Genomic DNA, 19,525 nt, shown 5'->3' with positions numbered 1-19,525 from the left:
AAAAACCAAGGAAGTGAAGCCAGTCGACATCGCTGGACAGTGCAGTGTGGAGTCAGTTTGGTGTGACATAAACATTGGGAGATCAAAATTGAGAGTAGGAGTGTGCTATAGGCCTAATGACTCTGATGAGTATAATAAGGAACTGTACAGGGAAATAGAGTGGGCCAGTAAATCAGAGTGTCTTATAATGGGAGATTTTAATTTCCCAGATATTGACTGGAATTTGGGGGCTGGTCACACACACTAGCAAGGCTTTTGTGGATGTGGATTTATTGGATGATTGTTTTCTACATCAGCATGTTCGGGAGGCAACTAGAGGGAGTAATACTCTTGATTTGATTATCAGCAGTGATTCTTCATGCATTAAGAATCTGCAGATAAATGAACCACTAGGTGGCAGTGATCACAGTGTGCTGAAGTGGGATTTACTCAAAGAGGTAACTACCATTAGGGGTAAAGGGAAGGGTTATTGCTTCCGTAAAGGCGACTACGATGGACTGAGACAGTATTTAAATTCTATACAGTGGGACCAACTGATATGTTACCAACAGCAAATTCAAAATGGGAAGCATTCAGAGAACTTATCTTGGAAGCTACTAGGCTTTACATACCAACTAAGAAATATTGTTCAAGGTTTAGGCCAAAATGGATGTCAGATGAACTAATGAGGCATATGGCACAGAAGAAAAATGCATGGGATACATACAAATTAACACATGACACAGAAGCCTATGATAGATACAAGTTGATATGCAACCAAGTTACAAAGGAGGTTAGGCAGGCGAAGGCAGATTACGAGAAATCCTTGGCAAGGGATGCAAAGAAAAACAGCAAAGAGTTCTTTACTTATGTAAACTCTAGAAGGAAGGGGATGAATCAGATTGGTCCACTTGATATTGATGGGTCAAGTGTTGATGATCCTGATCAGGTAGCTAACAAACTAAATGAATATTTTGCATCGACATTCACACATGAGGAGTTATTCAGCGAGGGGAATGCCAGAGGTGTATTCAACTCTAGCAGTAAGCTACAGAATCTTGAAATAACTGGGAGTAAAGTGGAGGAGAAACTGTTGAAGATGAACACAAGAAAGGCACCCGGGGTGGATGGGATCTATCCAGTTATATTAAAGGAGGCAGCAAAGGAAGCAAGCAAACCCTTAGCCATAATTATGAGAGCTTCCTTGGACTCAGGGGAGGTACCCATAGACTGGAAAAGTGCAAATGTGACCCCAATTCACAAAGGAGGATCAAAGGCTGACACAAGTAATTATAGACCTGTGAGCTTAACTTCTGTTCCAGGAAAATTAATGGAGGCACTGGTTAAAGAAGCACTGCAGGATCATTTAGACAAGACTTCAGTTATAGCTCAGACACAGCATGGTTTTGTTAAGGGGAAGTCTTGCCTGACCAACTTGATTGGATACTATGATGCAGTCACAAAAGAACTGGATGCAGGGAATAACTTTGATATTATATACTTGGATCTTAGAAAGGCTTTTGATACTGTTGCACATGGAAGACTGCTACACAAATTGGAGCAGTGTGACATTGGAGGCAAATTGCTGCTATGGATAAAGGGGTGGTTGAGGGGGAGAAGACAGAGAGTGGTAATCAATGGACACTGCTCATCTTGGACTGATGTTATTAGTGGAGTCCCTCAGGGCTCAGTGTTGGGTCCATTATTGTTTTCTGTATTTATAAATGATATTGATGATGGTATATCGGGCTTAATGTACAAGTTTGCAGACGATACAAAGGTTGGCAGGGTTGTCAAGGACACTACTGACACTATGCTGCTGCAACAGGATCTGGAAAGGTTGAGCAGATGGGCTGAGAGGTGGCAAATGAAGTTTAACATTGACAAATGTAAAGTACTACATATGGGAAACAGCAACCCCAGAGCAACGTATCAACTCTGTGGTACTACACTGACAGTGGTAGAGAATGAAAGGGACTTGAGGGTGGTTGTGCAGGCAGATATGAAGTTCTCTGAGCAGTGCAGACGGGCTGCAAGAGTAGCTCATGGAGTATTGTCAATGATATACAGGAATTTTTCCAGCAGGGATAAGGAGGTGATTATTCCATTGTATAAGGCGATGGTCAGGCCACACCTAGAGTACTGTATACAGGTCTGGAGGCCTCATTTCAAGAAGGATGCAGAGCTACTGGAACGAGTACAGAGAAGGGCAACAAGATTAGTGAATGGAACAAAGGGGTGCTCTTACGAAGAAAGGCTTAAGTTTTGCAAATTATGGTGTCTGGAGACTAGGCACCAGCGAGGTGATCTGATAGAGGTGTATAAAGCCTTGAATGGTTTAAGCATGCTCAATGCTGATGGGATTCTTCCTCTAGCTCAGAAAAATCACCTGAGAGGGCATAAATTCAAATTGAGGAAAGAGAGATGTAGGATAGACGTGCGGAAATTTGCCTTTAGCCAGCGGGTGGTTGGTTGGTGGAACATACTTCCTTCCCTTGTGGTGGAGGTTGATAGCCTAAATAAGTTTAAGGCTCAGCTGGACAGGTATTTTGAACGAACAGAGGGGTGAAGTGGAAGTGGGTTTTTTTTTTTTTTTTTTTTTGGCTGATGCTGCATAAGCTTGCTTTCTTGCATCAAATGCCTCTACTAATGCTAATGCTAAAGTGGAGGCCAGAAGATTATCAAACTGTAACACAGAGCTAAATGATTTTCTAATAACTGAGAGAAAAGTGGAAGAGAAATTGAAGTTAAACATATTGTGTAATGCATGGGTAGCATTACCACAAGACACCCTCCAATGGCCTGTGGAGTCATTCAGGGTATATATTACATAAAAATTCCTGGGAGTTGTATTGAAATTATGAAAAAAATGGTACTTAGGCAAAAATAATTAGTTTAGGGTCTCTTAACTCTGGAGATTTTTTGTGGTTCAAAATACAGTATTAATCATTTCAGTATAGTTCAGGGCACTCACCAAAATGCATAAACAACATGCTGCATTGTGACATGGTAATATAAACAAAGACAAAATTTTCACTCATATAATTCCGAACACAAGGAACATAAATTCAAAAATTTAGAGTGGATTGTAGGAAATTTCCTTTTGGCCAGCAAGTTGTTAATTACTGGAATAAGTGTACCTCCATGGGAAGTTACCTATCTGAGGAGGGCAATATATAGGTTATTTCCTTTCTTTTTTTTTTTTAATATTTATTATTAATTTATTTCTTTTATTTTTTATTATTTAAAAAAACCTGTGGCTTCCTTGCACTATTTGGCTAATACAGTGCATTCCGGTTAATTGGGCCACCGGTTAATCAGGGCAGCCGCTTATTTGGGGCAAATTATGAAGAACAGAAACAAAACAAATATTTAGTCTGAATTTGTTCCGCTTATTTGGGCCAACTCGCCCCTTAATTGGGGCAATGAAGGTCTTGATTGAACAATAAACTATATTTAGATGGCGCGCACAAACATCTAAATATAGTTTATTAGGCCTGATGTAGCCCAGTGGTCAGGAGCGAGAGTGCATCACACGCGTTCTTTGAGTGGACCGGGGTTCAAGCCCGTGACTACTAAATACGATAATTGGCGATTTATTGTAAACTCTACTGACTTGGTTGTCGTGCCGGAGTATAAACAGAATTTTTTTATTGAACAATAAACTAATTTAGATGGTTCGTAACAAAGAGGTCATGTGGGCAGCAGCGGAATCAGTTATTGAGAAGTCGTGCTGTACAGTGGTTGTTTTACGTTTGTTCTGTGTTGTGGTAATCGGATTCTGAAGAAATTTTGCTGAAGAATAGATTAAAAACTGTACCAAACAGTGCACTGATTTTGGTTTCCCCCTCCCCTTTTTTTCAGTACATTTAAGACCCCTGTCAAGATGCCACGTAAAGATTTGTCACTTTCAGAAAAAAATCGCTATTCTTGACAAGATAAAAAGTCAACCTCCTAACATCAGTCATCGTCAGCTAGCGGAGATAATAAAGGTGCCAAAATCTACGATTTCACGACTGCTACAGCAACAAGAAAAACTTAGAGAGGAGTGGACATTGCGTGTGGATTTAAAGAAAACATCTCATAAGCGAAAGAGGGAAGGCAAAGATCCAGACGTCGAAGATGCTTTGAATCAATGGTTTTCCACTGTATCTAAACAAGGAATGCATGTAAGCGGCCCTATGCTAAAACACAAGTCAGAAGAGTTGGCCAAAAAGCTAGGTCACGTAAATTTCAAAGCGACGGATGGTTGGTTGTCTCGATGGAAGTGTAGACATGACATTAGTTACAAAAAAGCACATGGCGAGAAGGACAGTGCTGATGCTACGAGTGCTGAGCAATGGAAATGTGAAAAACTGCCAGAGTTGCTTAAAAAATTTAGTGCGGATGACATTTACAATGCCGATGAAACAGGTCTATATTATCGTGCTACGCCGGATGGTACCCTCAGCTATCAACACATAACACTGTCTGGTTCAAAGAAAGCAATGGATCGTGTAACAGTGTTGTGCTGCTCAAACATGTCAGGAAATGATAAACTCAAACTTTTGGTTATTGGTAAAAGTGCCAAACCTCGTTGTTTCAAGGGGCTTACAATAAGCAGTTTGCCAGTTTCGTATTATGCCAATAAGAAGGCGTGGATGACCACATATATTTTTACGCAATGGCTAATGAACTGGGACGCCGAACTGCAACGGAAGTCCAGAAAAATTCTGTTGATATTGGACAACTGCACCGCACACTCTAATGTAGCTGGTTTAAAAAATATTGAACTGGAATTTTTACCCCCTAACACCACATCCCTGATACAGCCTATGGACGCAGGAATTATAAAAAATTTGAAGACCTATTATCGCGGAAAGCTGGTTAATCACATCCTTGAAGCAATTGAGGAAAATCTGCTGACATCATCTTCGAAATCAATAGAGGTTAGTGCAAAAGTTTCGATGTTAAAAGCTGTACAATTTATCGCCGATAGTTGGCGAGTAATAACCAGTAAAACAATTCGGAATTGTTTTGCTAAATGTGGTTTCGCGACTAATTGTGATTCAGACGCGATAAGCTGTACAGAAAATGAACTGGCTTTGGAACTGCAACAGGTCCAAAATTGTGAAGAATTTTTAACGATTGATGATAACCTTCAATGCCACGATGAAAATGAAGATTATGAGGAAACGATTATTGAACAAATTGTGGCAAAACACTCAGCGACACCAAAAGACCAAGAAAATGATGACGATGATATACCTAAGCGAGTGACTAACCAGGATGCCAGGAAATGTATCGCTAAATTGAGATGTTATTTCATGCAGGAAGGCAATGAAGGCAGTCCTTTATCAGCATTAGATACCTGCGCCGACTTTGTTCAATTGCAGTCCATAAAGAGGACACGTCAGGGTACACTTCATAATTTTTTCCAAGTAAGAACCCTTAAGTAATGTGTAACCTTTGCCTGACACGGACATTATTCTGTACTGTATCTTCATTTTACACATGTACATACGTACATTTTGTTTGCTTTTAGCTTTAGTTATTTTTAAATAAATGTTTGTACCAATATAACTTAAATACAGTGTGCTTTCTTTAAATACCACATTCCCTTTATTTTATTCATACCTTTTTTGCCTCCGTTAGAATGTGCTTTTCAGCTCATTAAAATTTCGCTTAATTGGGGCAGCCGCTTAATTGGGCCAAAGTGATCTGTCCCGATGTAATCGACTGTACTAACTTTAAAACCACTATGCTAGATAAAGACTAATAAAATAATAATAAATAAATAATTAAGCTGTAACTATTAATTTACCTTCCTGTCTATACTCAAAAAGCCTTGGATCAGCCTTAATATTTGGCTAATACTAACTTTGAAACCACTATGCTAGATAAACTCTAATAAAATAATAATAAATAAATAATTAAGCTAACTTTTAATTTACCTTCCTGTCTGTACTCAAAAAGCCTTGGATCAGCCTTAACTGGGACCAGCCCCAGCCTGTGAGATAAAATTTCATCCTGGATAATACTGGTATTATTGTATATGTATACTTTTTCTATAGCCATTGTTGGGACCTAAAAAAATTATTGAAATATATATACATATCTCTCTCTCTCTCTCTCTCTCTCTCTCTCTTCTATATATATATAATAAATTGACTTGTATGGCTACATTTCACAAGTACACAATTTTATGTAGTTTAATTTAGTTCTTTAATAATTTATTTCTTTATTTTGTCAGTTTCATTATTCATCTCAAACTGGACCCCTTTACGTTTCAGAGTTTCTCCTACCGAACATTCCTCAGTTTTTATCTGCTTGTTTCATTAACCTTTATGCTTTTCTTTATAGTTATTTTTTCTTTCTTAATTCCTTTTAATCCAGGTAAAATCAGATATGTTCACCCACTTATCATGGACAAATAACTCTCAATCACTTGCTAATAAATTTTTAGCTTTGCCCACCACATACTTAAAAATTAATTTTGGAGTATCAGTTATAAAGCAAGGTGCAAGCCAAAAATGTTTGTGCTGGCGGCCACATGGAGCACTAACTACATGTATTACAGCAGGACAACATGAACTGCTATACATGAGAACTAAATACTGCTGAACTAATTCATTGTGAGTTAGTGTGGCTAGTTTTGCACCCATAGGACATTGTGCTTTTGTGCAAATGGTGTTTAAACATGTTTCTCTTGAGTGAATCTTGGGAAAACAGCTTTGGAGACTCATGAAGTGCTTAAACAAGAATTTGATGCTGTTTCCAAGGTGGCCAGAGTTTGGTTGAGCATTTTAACTGAAAATTTATACAAGAGGCAGCTTCTCGTAAAATTTGTGCTCCATTTGTTGAGTAACAAACAGAAACAGACTTGACTTTCTGTGTGGGCAGGGAACTGCAAGCACAGGCCAGAAAAGACAGAAACTTCTTTTCAAAGGTCATAACAGAGGATGCAAACTGGACTAATGGTTATGACCCAGAAACAAATCAGCAGTCCCACTGGCAGAAAAGTTCATTTCCACATCCAAAAAAGGCAAGGTCGGTCAGATCAAATATCATGAGCATGCTGATTGCTTTCTTTGAAAATGAGAGAAAATTATTGCTCATCAGGAAGGGTTCCTTCTGCTAGGCCAAACTGTGAATCATCAGCTCTACTAAGGTGTTTCTGGGAGGATGTCAGGAGAAGACATCCAAACAAGAAATGCACTCTGGACTGGCTTGTGTATCAAAACATGCCCTAATCAATGTGGCTTTATTGTTTAGTAGTTTTTATTCAAGAACACAGTGATGTACCCACAACCTCTCTATTCTCCCAAACCACCCCATGACTTCTTCCTGTTTCCCCGAAATGAAAATCCAATTAAAAGGATGACAATTCAAAGACGTGAAGGTTCAAGGTGAACTTCAGCAAGCATTTGGCGGAATCACAAAACAGGAGTTCCAGAGATGCTAGAAACATGAGAGAAAGTGCTGGGATCAATGTATAAACACTGGAGGCAACTACTTTGAAGCAAACAATGCCAATATGATTTTACTGCCTCAGTCTAGAAACTTTTGGCTTTTACCTCATATATTCAGAAAATGGCATGCTATTAGTTAAAAATTATTCCATCTGACTTTATCGCAATTTCAGCCATCACTCCACAACACTTCCTAATTACCACATATCAACCAAAATGACTGCCCTTAGAAGTGTGCAATTAGAATCCTTTTAAAATCCTCTAAAAAGACTTCTTGGCGGAAGCTTCCGTGTATGAAGGAGTTTATGCACGAGCACACACCATTTATACTACCAAGGTAGTTTTAATGCATTGTTTTAATTACATCTCATATTGTGAATACCCTCACAATGAGTTGCCATGGTATTGCACTACCAAGGATAAGTAATGCTTCACCTATGGAGAAGACTACTATTACTTATTCTCGGCAGATACCACCACCACCCAGACAGCACCATTTTAAGGCTTTCTGGCCTCTCTTCAGTGGGTGGGCAGATACCCTCGAGTTCCAACAGTGAAAACCCAGTTAGAAGTATAACTCCACAATATGAGAGATGCCTGATGGTGTGCAATGGTTCTTTTAAACTAATCCATTGTACAACTCATTGTGAAGGTATTCACAATATGAGATATAATTAAAATGATTCATTAAATCTACCTTGGTAGTATAAATGATGGCACCTCTATAGCCAGGTGGGCAGGAGCAGCAGTGTGTAGCACACGCTTCTTGATTAGACCGGGGTTCAAGTCCGTGACCACCAAATACGGAGGATGAGGAAAGGTCAGGGAATGACCACCGCATATCCCCGGAGCAATATGGCCTTAGTTGCTAATGCTCCTAAAAACCAAATAACAACAATATAAATGATGTGTGCATTAACCCATGCATAAGTAAGATTGCAATAATACAGATATTTGTCAACAATTTCTTTTTTCATTACATTTCATTGTTAAGTGTCCCCAACAGCTGCACATGTCTTTTCAACTACCAGATTGGGTACCTCAATTGATGCTGTTTTCTAGAGACATTTAAATACGTTGCAATCGTAAGTATATGTCTCTTACTTTACTTATCATAAATCCATTGTATCTTGTCTTCCAGAAATTAACGAATTTGTGAATAATCAATAAAATATTTATAATACAAAATCTCTTTAATTTCATAATCAACATTTACAATTCACAATGCCTAAAAGAAATGCAAAGGATGTTTTTCATTAAATCATCTGCCATGCATGCTCGGCACACCTGCCACTTTTTTATTCTACTTTTTTTATACAGCTAGGTTAATATAATGGATACATTTTTTTTCATGATAAAATATTAATATTTTTAATAAAAAATAACATGAAATATTTTCCATAACACAAATAACATAAAAACTATCACAAAACACTATAATATAAAAACGAACATTACATAAAAAACAAACTATTCCAGAAAAGGTACACAAAAATCACAGATTACATGAAAAAAATGGTTATACAAATACTCAAGAACAATTTATTCTAAAAATTGCCATACTGAATTTCTTTTTTATTAATATTTATTAGCATTAGCAGAAGCATATGATACAGGGAAGCAAACTTATATATCATCAGCAAAAAAAAAAAAACACCTTCCTATTTTGCCAATCCATTCACTCCAAATGTTTGTCTAGTTCTGCCTTTAACTTATTAAAGTTGTTGACCTCCATAACAACAACAGATGGAAGTTTGTTCCAACTATCAACCACGTGCTGGCTATAGGAAAATTTCCACACATCCATTCTACAATTACCTTTCTCAATTTGAATTTGTCCCCTCAGGTGAGTAATCTGAGCAAGAGGAAGAATTACATCAGCATTAAGCTTGCTCGAGCCATTCAAGGCCTTATACACCTCAATCAGATTGCCTCGCAGGTGCCTAGTCTCCAGACACTGCAATTTGCAAAAATTAAGCCTTTCTTGATAACAGCAATCCTTTGTTCAACTCACCAATCTCGTTACCCTTCTCTGCACTCGTTCCCACAGCTAAATGAGACCTGCACACCTGTATGCAGTACTCAAGGTGTGGCCTGACCATTGGCTTATACAAGGGGACAATCACCACCCCCTTATCCCTGCTAGCAAATTTCCTGTATTTCATTGACAACACACCATGAGCTACTCTTGCAGCATGTCTGCACTGCTCAGAAAACTTCATATCTCACTGCACAATTACCCCCAGGTCCTTTTCATTCTCCACTATCCTGAGTATAGTACCATCCAGTTGGTACATTACTCTGAGGTTACTGCTACCCATATGCAGTACTTTAGATTTCTAGGCCTTATTTTAATAGTGGTACAGCTCCATTTTCCTTCATTTTTGAGATTTAAAGCCCTGAAGTTAAATATCTCTGCAAAAATCAGGAGTTTGAAATAATTATTGAAAAATAATCATTCTTGCTTAGTTGTCACAGTTGTACTTTTCTTTGTATGTTTTATGTTCCAAGAAAATTAAATGCGAGGGGCAGGTAAAGGGGGAGCAAAGGCGATGTACCACTATCAAAATAAAGTATTTCAATATAGGATTAATAAAACCATGGTAATGCTGAAGGTATACCAAAATACAATGGATTTAAGTAAGAAAATACCATATTTCTTAAAAAATGGAAAAACATCAAGGGTAAACTGTGTGTATTACTTGTTTACATATTAGTTTAACAAGTATTCATATTGTGAGGTAACTGAATGACATTTATTGGGTTTCTTCTTGTCCTTCATCTCCAGTCTGTAATGCATTGAAATAACTGTGATGAATACCTGGAATGTATGGACATAAGTCAAGTATATCTTTCTTCTAGTTTGCATTAAACACTCGTGGCTGGGGGGGGGGTATAAAAGTGAGATAGGATTGGAAGTCTTCCAAATTCTTTTGGCCTTCCGTATCCCTGAGTGGGTTTGAGATTTAGGATGCAGAATGCAATATCTTCATTCAATGTTTCTTTGTATATCATCATGTAATATTTTTGCTTTTCAAACACTATCCAATTGATTTTGAGCCAGTTACAGTCACCGTTTCCTTAATTTTTTTTCCCTTCGTGTGACAGTATTTTGTAAATCTTTAATAGCTAAAAAGTCACAATGTTTCATTTCAGTGCATATGAATTTGTTTTTTTTTTTTTACCAGTGCCTTCAATTACTGCATAAATATCTTGTGGTGAATAAAGAAACTCTTTTTTTCTTTAAATTCTTTTCAATGAGACCAAAATCTCTATCGTTAGGTAAATATGAATGGCTAGATAGTAGAAACTTTAAATCAAATGTATCCACAGTAATGCCAGAATCTTATGCAACTTTCATCATCATTAGTACAATGTTAAGATTGATTTTGTCCTCTACATGTATTGCTGTAGGCTTAAATGTGTCTTGTCAGAAACAGAGTTGGAAATATGTTTCAATAAGCAGGTACCAATGTCCTGTGAACCCCAAGATCCTGAAACTTCATCCCAGAAATGCATATAAATTTTATCAATTGTTAAATTGTGACAACCAAAATTGTATACATACATATTTCTTTTATAGTAACATGCTGATGTTGTTAACTTATGGAATGATAATGCTTTCTGCAGGTCAAATGTGAATACTAATTTTTTGGAATCTTATTTTTTGCTTGAAGCTGCGTCAGAGGCCATTGCTGATCTAGCAGCCTCAGCTTTCCTCAAATGAAAATCTTTTTCAGTTTTCAACAATGCTTTCTCTTCATCCTTATTACAAGCTTAAATTTGCAATTTTAACCAATTGCAAGTGCTGCAGGTGTCTTTACATGGTTGCCAAAATGAAAGATTTTATAAAGTCTTCATGGAACACTTCTGCCCTGCCATGGAATATTGTTCCCACATCTGGGGTGGTGCCCCCAAAACCTCTCTCAGGCTTCTTGATTCCATTCAGAAGAGGGCAGTTAGGTTAATTAATGATTCATCTCTAACAAAGTTTCTCCACTCGCTGTCTCATAGACATCTTTCGTTTTTCACATCTTTCCTTTCTTTAAATTTTTTTAAGTGTTGCCTCATACTCAAGATATTTTTTCTTCTTCTCAGCTTTTCTTATACGATCTTTCGCTTTGCTATTACTGCCATTATTAACAACATTGCTAAAGCTGAAGAAACTTTTGAAAAAATTGAATCGTTGCCTTGTGACATGTAGAATTCTAAAAATTAAAAGCACTATAAATATTCTTTTACATATAGAAAAATTTTAAGACTAAAAAATTACGAGTTCATAAAAGCATCTTTGAAACAGACCTGTCAGTCACTTTGTTGTAATATGAAGCAATAGCAGTTAGCCCCGGTTTGCGGAAAGCAAAAAGTGTGCACATGAGAAAGCAAAATATTCTTTTATATATATATATATAGAATTTGTTAACAAAATTTTATTCTCATTTTTATTTATGTTTATACTTTTTACCCTTTGGCTTGTAATTTACATCATAAATTAGACACATACTGCCATTTTGCTTGCAATCCTAGCTGCTGACATGTGATGAGAAGCCAATTTTGAAAGTTGTGAAGAAACATCCTTTTGTTAATTTTGTAATTATTTATTTCTCATTATCATATTTTATTAGTTATCTTCTATCTTCCTTCTATCACTCTCCATCTCCCTCCCACTTATATATATATATATAAGTTAGTAGTCGTGAAAGGCAATATGTTAATGTTATGGTACTAGTAAACCATTATTACCATTTTTATTATTAATAATATCTTAAACTGTAGCTTCCTTTAAAACATACTGTATTTCTTCGATTTTTTTCCCTATAAACATCTCTAAAAACGGTGTACGTCTTAGGATTGATGGAGTCTTACAATCGGAGTTTTTTTTTTTCCGAATTTTCCCACGCTATGCACAGCAGCACACGTTGTTTTTACGTGGAAACCCTGTCTCCAAGTTTTACCGTTATCGCATTCTCCAATTCCAATGGAGAATAAAGTGGCGTGGGTGATTTCACGTGTTTTCGAAATGTGAAGCCACCATTATTTCATTATAGTGGAGCTCACTCAGCGAAAACTAGGAAGTCTTGTTTGTATCTTCGAAAGTACGTAAGTGGAGTTACTGTATTTCGTTAATTTTGATCCCTTATTGCACATTAAAATGTCAAAAAGATTGCACTACAAAGCCGCATTGAAACGAAAAGTTATTGTGTATGCAAAAGAACATGGAAATAGAGCTGCAGGTCGACATTTTGACATTAGTGAAATAAATGTTTGTCGTTGGAGAAATGATCGCAATTCCATATTTTCTTGCAAAGCAAGAACCAAGTGCTTCAGGGCCTAAGAAAGGAAGATTTCCACAAGTCGATGAAGCTGTGATATGTTTTATAATGGAGACACACACAAAAGGATTACCCATCACTCGACAATCCATGCAATTGAAAGCCGGAGAAATTGTCAAGTCCCTCAGAATAGAGAAAATAATTTTTAAAGACAGTCGCAGCTGGTGCGACAGATTCATGCGTCGTAGTGGATTATCATTAAGGCACCGAACATTTATCTGTCAAAAAATTCCTGCAGACTTTCAACAGAAGCTGATTAACTTTCAGCGACAGCTGATGAAATTCAGGAAAAAAAGAAACTATGAGTTTAGTCAAATTGGAAATGCTGATGAAACCCCGGTCTTCTTCGATATGCCTCGAAATTATATCGTCAACGCTAAAGGTGCTAAAGAAATCAAGATTATAAGCATGGGCTACGAAAAGCAATGTATCACCATGATGCTATGCATCACTGCTGATGGTCAAAAGTTGCCACCATATTTAATTTTAAATCGAAAAACCATACCAAAGAATGAAATTTTCCCCAAAGATGTTATTGTTCGTGCACAAAAAAATGGATGGATGTCGGCAGAGCTTATGGAAGACTGGCTAAATGTTGTGTGGAATAGACGTCTTGGAAGTCTTCATAACCCATGCAGCATGCTAGTACTTGATACATTTCATGGACATTTGTCCGAGCGGGTCAAAAATAAAATCGTGCAAAAACGTGGTGACTTAGTTGTGATTCCTGGTGGCATGACTAGCCAACTGCAGCCACTCAACATTTCAGTCAACAAACCATTTAAAGATTACTTGAGAAAGGAATATGAATCTGGCTGTTGACCGACAACCTCCCACTGACCCCCTCCGGAAAAATTAAGAAAGCGCTGGCATCAAAATTGGCAGAATGGGTATCAACAGCTTGGAAGGTGATCCCAGAAAGAATAGTCAAGCACTCATTTAAAAAAATGTTGCATCACCAACGCTCTCAATGGCTCAGAAGATGATATATTATGGGATAATGAAGATAACGACGGCTCAAAAGAATCTGACCCTGAATGTGAAGTAGACTCTGAATAACATACCTACTGATAAATACCGGTGTTATTGTTGTTAATAAATTGAATTCAATTATAATAAAAATATTTGTTAGATTTATTTTAGTGTTTTATTTTATTTATTTTTGTTTCTTAGAATCAAAGCTTTTTTTCTGAAATTAAGGTACTGAAATTAAGGTGCGTCTTACAACAGTGGCATCTTAGAATCAAAGAAATACGGTGTGTGTGTGTGTATGTATATATATATAGAAAAGATACATATAGAAATTACTGTTTTAGCCATTATAGTGGTATAAGAATTTAGATCTGATACAAAATTAACATATTCCCTGAATGACATTCAATCTTCCACTGATATCAACGGACCAATTCCGTGCCAGCAAACATTCCCTATACCATGCTACCAACTCCAGACGCTTAGGCTGTGTTAACAAGGCAAGCATGGTCCACTGCATCGTGAGGTTTTCTCCACACTACCTACCATCAATGCAAAACAAAGTGTACTGTAACTCATCTGACCATATGACTTTCTTCCATTGTTCCACTGGACAATGACATTCTCAGCACTACTGCAACCTGGGTTTTTTGTTTTTCTCTGAAAAAAGTGCTACCTGAATGGCAGGCAATTGCCAATACCTAACTTCTTCAATTCACTGTGCATGGTATTGGGTTGAAATATGGCAGTTCTTGGCTTGGTTGAATTCATATGTTATTTGCTGCACTGGATATCCTATTTTACCATAGTCATCCTTAGAGTATGCTCTTGGAATATTGTTTTTCTGTCACATTTATGCCTTTGGGATGGATGCTTTTGAGAAACCATTTATGTCTTTTGTTACATGAATTGTTGCGCCTGCTAAATGTGCACCCATGATAGGAACTTTATTCCAAGTCTGACAGATCACATATTTTCCCCATTCTGGCTTCAGATTACTGCAGTCAACAGCATGTACAGTCTTTATACTCAACAAGGCAATACGTCATCACTCCATGTCACAGTTTTCCTTGCATCTATTTGCATTTATTTAAATTTCTTCTGCCTGCGACTGTCTTTAAAAAAAGGTTTATCATTTTTTGACCAGCATATGTATAATTTGGGACAATCCAAATATCAGCCAGAGAATGCTAAAGTCAAAATATATAAATCTTAAACAAATGTATAGACCATAGAAATAAAAACAGTAAAGAAAATAACAAAACATTAAAAGATTAAAAGATCAAAACATTAAAAGATTAATAACAAAACATTAAAAGACTAATAACAAAACATTAAAAGTTAAAAGTGATGAAATCAGAAAATATAAAATACAACCTATTAGTGAATGGATATATAATGGGAAAAAAAATAATTTGAAAAACATATCATGATAATAATTATAGATAGTTAGTTAGTTATTTCGGATTTTAGGAGCATTAGCAACTAAGGCCATATTGCTCCAGGATATGCGGTGGTCATTCCCTGACCTTTCTGCATCCTCCGTATTTGGTGGTGATGGGCTCGAACCCCGGTCTAATCAAGAAGCGTGTGCTATGCACTGCTGCTCCTTCCCACCTGGCTACGGAGGTGCCAATAATTCTTCAGTTCAGTGTAGCATGCTTCCCCATTAAGCATGCTACACTGAACAAGCAGCATGCTTAATGGGGAAGAAGAAACAACTATTAACTTAAAAGAAGGTAATGAAAGAAAAACGGGGTGGGGAGCTGAACTACACCACAGGGGGAAAGGTAAGAGAAAAAGATTACTAACACAGCCTGCCCATCCACAACAAATAATACCTTCAAATTAGGAAAAAAGGAATTACATGGTATATTTAACAAATAAAGATAAACAAAAACACCCGTTTAGTTGAATTAATCACTTTATGAAAGTAATGATGTCATAACCACAGCATATTAGTGAGAGAATCATGAGTGATTAATTCAATTAAACTGTTTGTTTGTTTGTTTGGCTAATAAAACATGTAAGTTCTCTTTCTTTTTTCTATTTGAAGGCATTATTTAGTACAGACAGTCATACGCCATTAGTAATAATTTCTATTATCTTACCCCCCCCCCTATTTTTGATTTTCACATGATCTTGGGTCGGTTGAGCCCTACTTAATTTTGATTCATTATCTTCTCCTAAGTTAACAGCTGTAAAAAATGACAGCTATTGCCTTAAGAGAAGATAAATGAAGAAAAATAACCAGTATTACTTCATTTATTTAATTATGTTTGATTATTTTTTTTGGTAGTTAGATTTGGTAATTTAACTTGCACATTTGAATTGGTTTAGGCTCTGCTGATTTGCCAAGGTCGATTCAGAATTTAACATTTTGTATGTTTGGGTTTTTTTTTTTTTTTTTAAGTTAGCCTGACTCTTCAGGCTAACTTATAGTTAAATTCAATAAGTAATTTGCAATGAAAAATAATGTCTAAAGCAAACTCTAGATCAACTTACCTCGGCTAGCAATATCCTCCGAATAGCATTAGCTATGGCTGCATCAATACCAATTAAATCAAATTCCAAATCCAGTTTATTCAGATGAATAATTTTAATTTGAAATTGCTGTAAGGAATATTATATTCATTACATGAGGACACTAGTAGATTTTTTATGCACTTTATTAAGTTTAGTAAGTCGAATATAAAAAATAATCATATCTAGCTGATATCCAACTGAATGAAACCTAGTTTAAATAATAAAAAAAAAAGGGAGATTTTTTAAAAATTTCTCTGTTACACTTTCTCCCTACCCACCATGAGACACCCACTACCTAGCAAGCAATAAATGCACTTGGGTGTGGGATGGCAGGGCTACCCAGACACTACACCACCACCAGCCTGAATTCTGTCCCACAGACCATGAGGGTAGAGGCATGGCATTCACATGGCTGACCCTTGCAGGCAAACCCACTAGCCAATTGATCCTGGCCAAGCCATCCAAGAACTGTTTTGTCAAAGAAGGGACCAAAGTGAAGTGTTGAAGCTGGATCCCTCAACCACCAGGATCCTTTTCGAGTTTCCACAGGTCACAGTACATGACAAATGCCAGATACCTATGATGTTATCATGAAACCTAGGCATGGTATTTGATCCCGGTGACACTAATCTGGGCAACATCACTGGGGGGCACCCTCACCATGTACAAGATCTCACGTTGAGGGACAAAAGGTGGGAGTGCTTCCCAAAATAAACAGGAGGAAAAATGGAGAATATACACTACAGAGCACCTAATTACGGTGCCAACAAAAAGTGTAAAATGAAAGTGTTTCAGTGTAACAGAATGAAAATAATTATAACAAGGTCAAAAATAATAATGAATATAAAAATAATAAATTAGGAATTTGCTGGAATTAAAGAAAAATGTCTATAATTAGACTATCACTTATTGCACCAAGATAAGGTGCAAGGACATTAATGATATTCTTGTGAGTTGTAAAAGAATATCTAAACTGAAATTATTGTGCAACTGATTTTGCTTAATATTTCTGTTGGAAGTCTACTGACGTCTTGTTGATGTTTAATATTCTATTGCACATCAATTGATTTTGATTGCTTCAACAAAAATACTGCCGCAGACAGAATTTCTGCCCTCTTCAGAAATGTTGTCAAAGTTTTGTTCAAAACAATGGTCATGCTGTCCAGAATTGGCAGTCAGAAGCATTTCCAAAACTTCACCAGGAGAAAATCTAAATCCAGTTTCTATTTTTTCTCATCTGCCTGAATACTCTCTCAAACTCAGCATTGCTATAAAGGAAATGTTAAAATGTTAAGCATGACTTGTCATAATTTGTTATATTTCAAGCTTCTTTGTGCACGTGTCAGTTCCTCAACCAAGGACCAGCATTTCTTTCTTCTTTCATAATACCATCTGGTAGATTCTCACACTGAAAGTTGCGGAACTCATACTGTAAAGCATCTATTGCTTCTTCTATTTATCTTTAATGACAACAAGAAGTACTGGTAACTTTTCTACAAAATTCAAATTTGAAAGTAATGCACTACCAAATGATATTTGTGCTACCTCAGCATTTATAAGAGCATCATTTTTAAATGGGAACTTCTGCAGCCGTAAGTACTTTCTCATTGGGCAAAGGAAAAGAATCGTCTCTCTTGTTTAAAACTCTCCATAATCTTGGCAGTTGATATGTCTATGACAAAATCAGAATCGACCATCTAGTTTAGTCTGCTACAGTAATCAATTTCCAAAAATGGAACAGATTTGAAACTGTTGATAAAATATATCTGCACATAATATTCTTCAACATATCTAGGAGTAATGACCTCTGTACATGAATGTGAAATGTCGGATTGAAGAGCTATGTTCAAATTTTCAAACTCTGGCATAACATTTAAAAGAAACAAGCAAACTGCTTTATTCATGCCAGAAGAAAGAAACAGACTTTCTAAGTAACACTATTACAGCACATTTCTGTTTTGGAATGAAGACCTGGTAGCCAATTCATTAATGAAAATAAACAGAAATTTGCAATTTTTTAAAAAATTCCAATTTTAACATACTTTTATTTTTTGTGAAAAGAAAAACAGTTTCTGCAAAAAAGATAAACTTTTCATCAATTATTATTATGATGGAAGTCAAAAAAGAAAAGGATCAAACTGAAAACAAAAATTTCAAATCCTGTTGGTGATTGGGGGGGGGGGAACAGCAGCTTTAACACATCCGCTCCTATTAACACACAAAACAGCACCCAAGTGATGCCATGCAGTCATTTTTAAGTAGTCAAAAAGAAGTCTTATAAAAGTAAAGGCAGATTAAATTAACAACTGATCAATATCTGCACACCAACTGAAGTGTGCACTATTTGCAGCAATGCTTGGTTTTTGTTGTCAAAACTGTGTGCTGTAAAGACCTGATACACAGTTTCATTTCTCTTAGTTTGCTTTATGCACATGCATTAAACTTTTAATCAAATTTTGAGGTCTGTTATATTTACAGCTCAGCCCAGAAGTGTTCACTTTTAGCTATGAATTCCAGACTTACTTTTCAGCCATTATTTATTTTTAGGCAGATATTAAAAAAGTTGCTCCTTGACATTCCAAAAATAATGGCACAATGAATGCATCTCTCAAATACAGACAGCAGTGAATGTGTTTATATTCAATTTGAGAAAACATGAAATTAAAAAAAAAAAAATCATGCACCAGAAAGTCCCTTTTCTCCATATGCACTCAAGAATTCTTCCAGAAACTGATGTATCTCAGACAATAAAGAGGTTTGCCATCCACTTAGCATGATGAGTGTTCATCTAGAACCCAAAGGGATACTCTTGAAAGGGATATGCTTGACCCCAGGAGCCTGGATACTCCAGGCTTGCCTCCAAAAAGCAATATCCTGGAGATCCCTATAATCCTGACATAAAACAAAATTGAGTTTATCCTCTGCTCCATCAAGGTTAACTGACATATGTTTTACTTTCCTGTTCTGAACTATAATTTCATGGCTTCTGGAATATGCATCTATCTTGACCTAGAGAATGAACCAATTTATAAATGAATTGGTTCATTCTCTAGGAAGACACAGATCCCTTCTATCTTCTGTTCCAATAAAACACAAGCCCTACTAGTTTTACCAGTCAGGGCCGTGCGGTAGATTTTCTCAGTATGATGCAAGTCTTCAAAATGCCACCCCTTAATGGTTCAAATTGTATTTTGATTTCGCTGTTTATGCCGGCCCCTTATGGTGCCGCCTGATGCGGCCGCCTCTCTGTATCATAGCACGGCA

At 36.6% G+C, this 19,525-nt stretch overlaps 1 protein-coding gene across 2 annotated transcripts in view; it reads right to left on the bottom strand.

Annotated features, from left to right (window-relative positions):
* Polr1C (RNA polymerase I and III subunit C) overlaps positions 1 to 19,525 on the bottom strand; it is a 255,785-nt gene that overhangs the window by 186,492 nt on the left and 49,768 nt on the right. For both annotated transcript variants that reach the window (XM_090369465.1, XM_090369466.1), the window contains exons 3-4: positions 16,241 to 16,348; positions 5,913 to 6,045 (exon numbers count right to left, since the gene is read on the bottom strand). In XM_090369465.1, coding sequence (XP_090225591.1) covers positions 5,913 to 6,045; positions 16,241 to 16,348 — 241 coding nt within the window. The remainder of the gene's footprint in view (positions 1 to 5,912; positions 6,046 to 16,240; positions 16,349 to 19,525) is intronic.

Source organism: Mastigoproctus giganteus, chromosome 3 (assembly GCF_048544385.1).
Source record: "Mastigoproctus giganteus isolate SK-2022 chromosome 3, ASM4854438v1, whole genome shotgun sequence".
Classification (NCBI taxonomy): domain Eukaryota; kingdom Metazoa; phylum Arthropoda; class Arachnida; order Uropygi; family Thelyphonidae; genus Mastigoproctus; species Mastigoproctus giganteus.
Note: the sequence above shows the minus strand (reverse complement) of the source record. Positions and strands in the feature narration are given on the sequence as shown.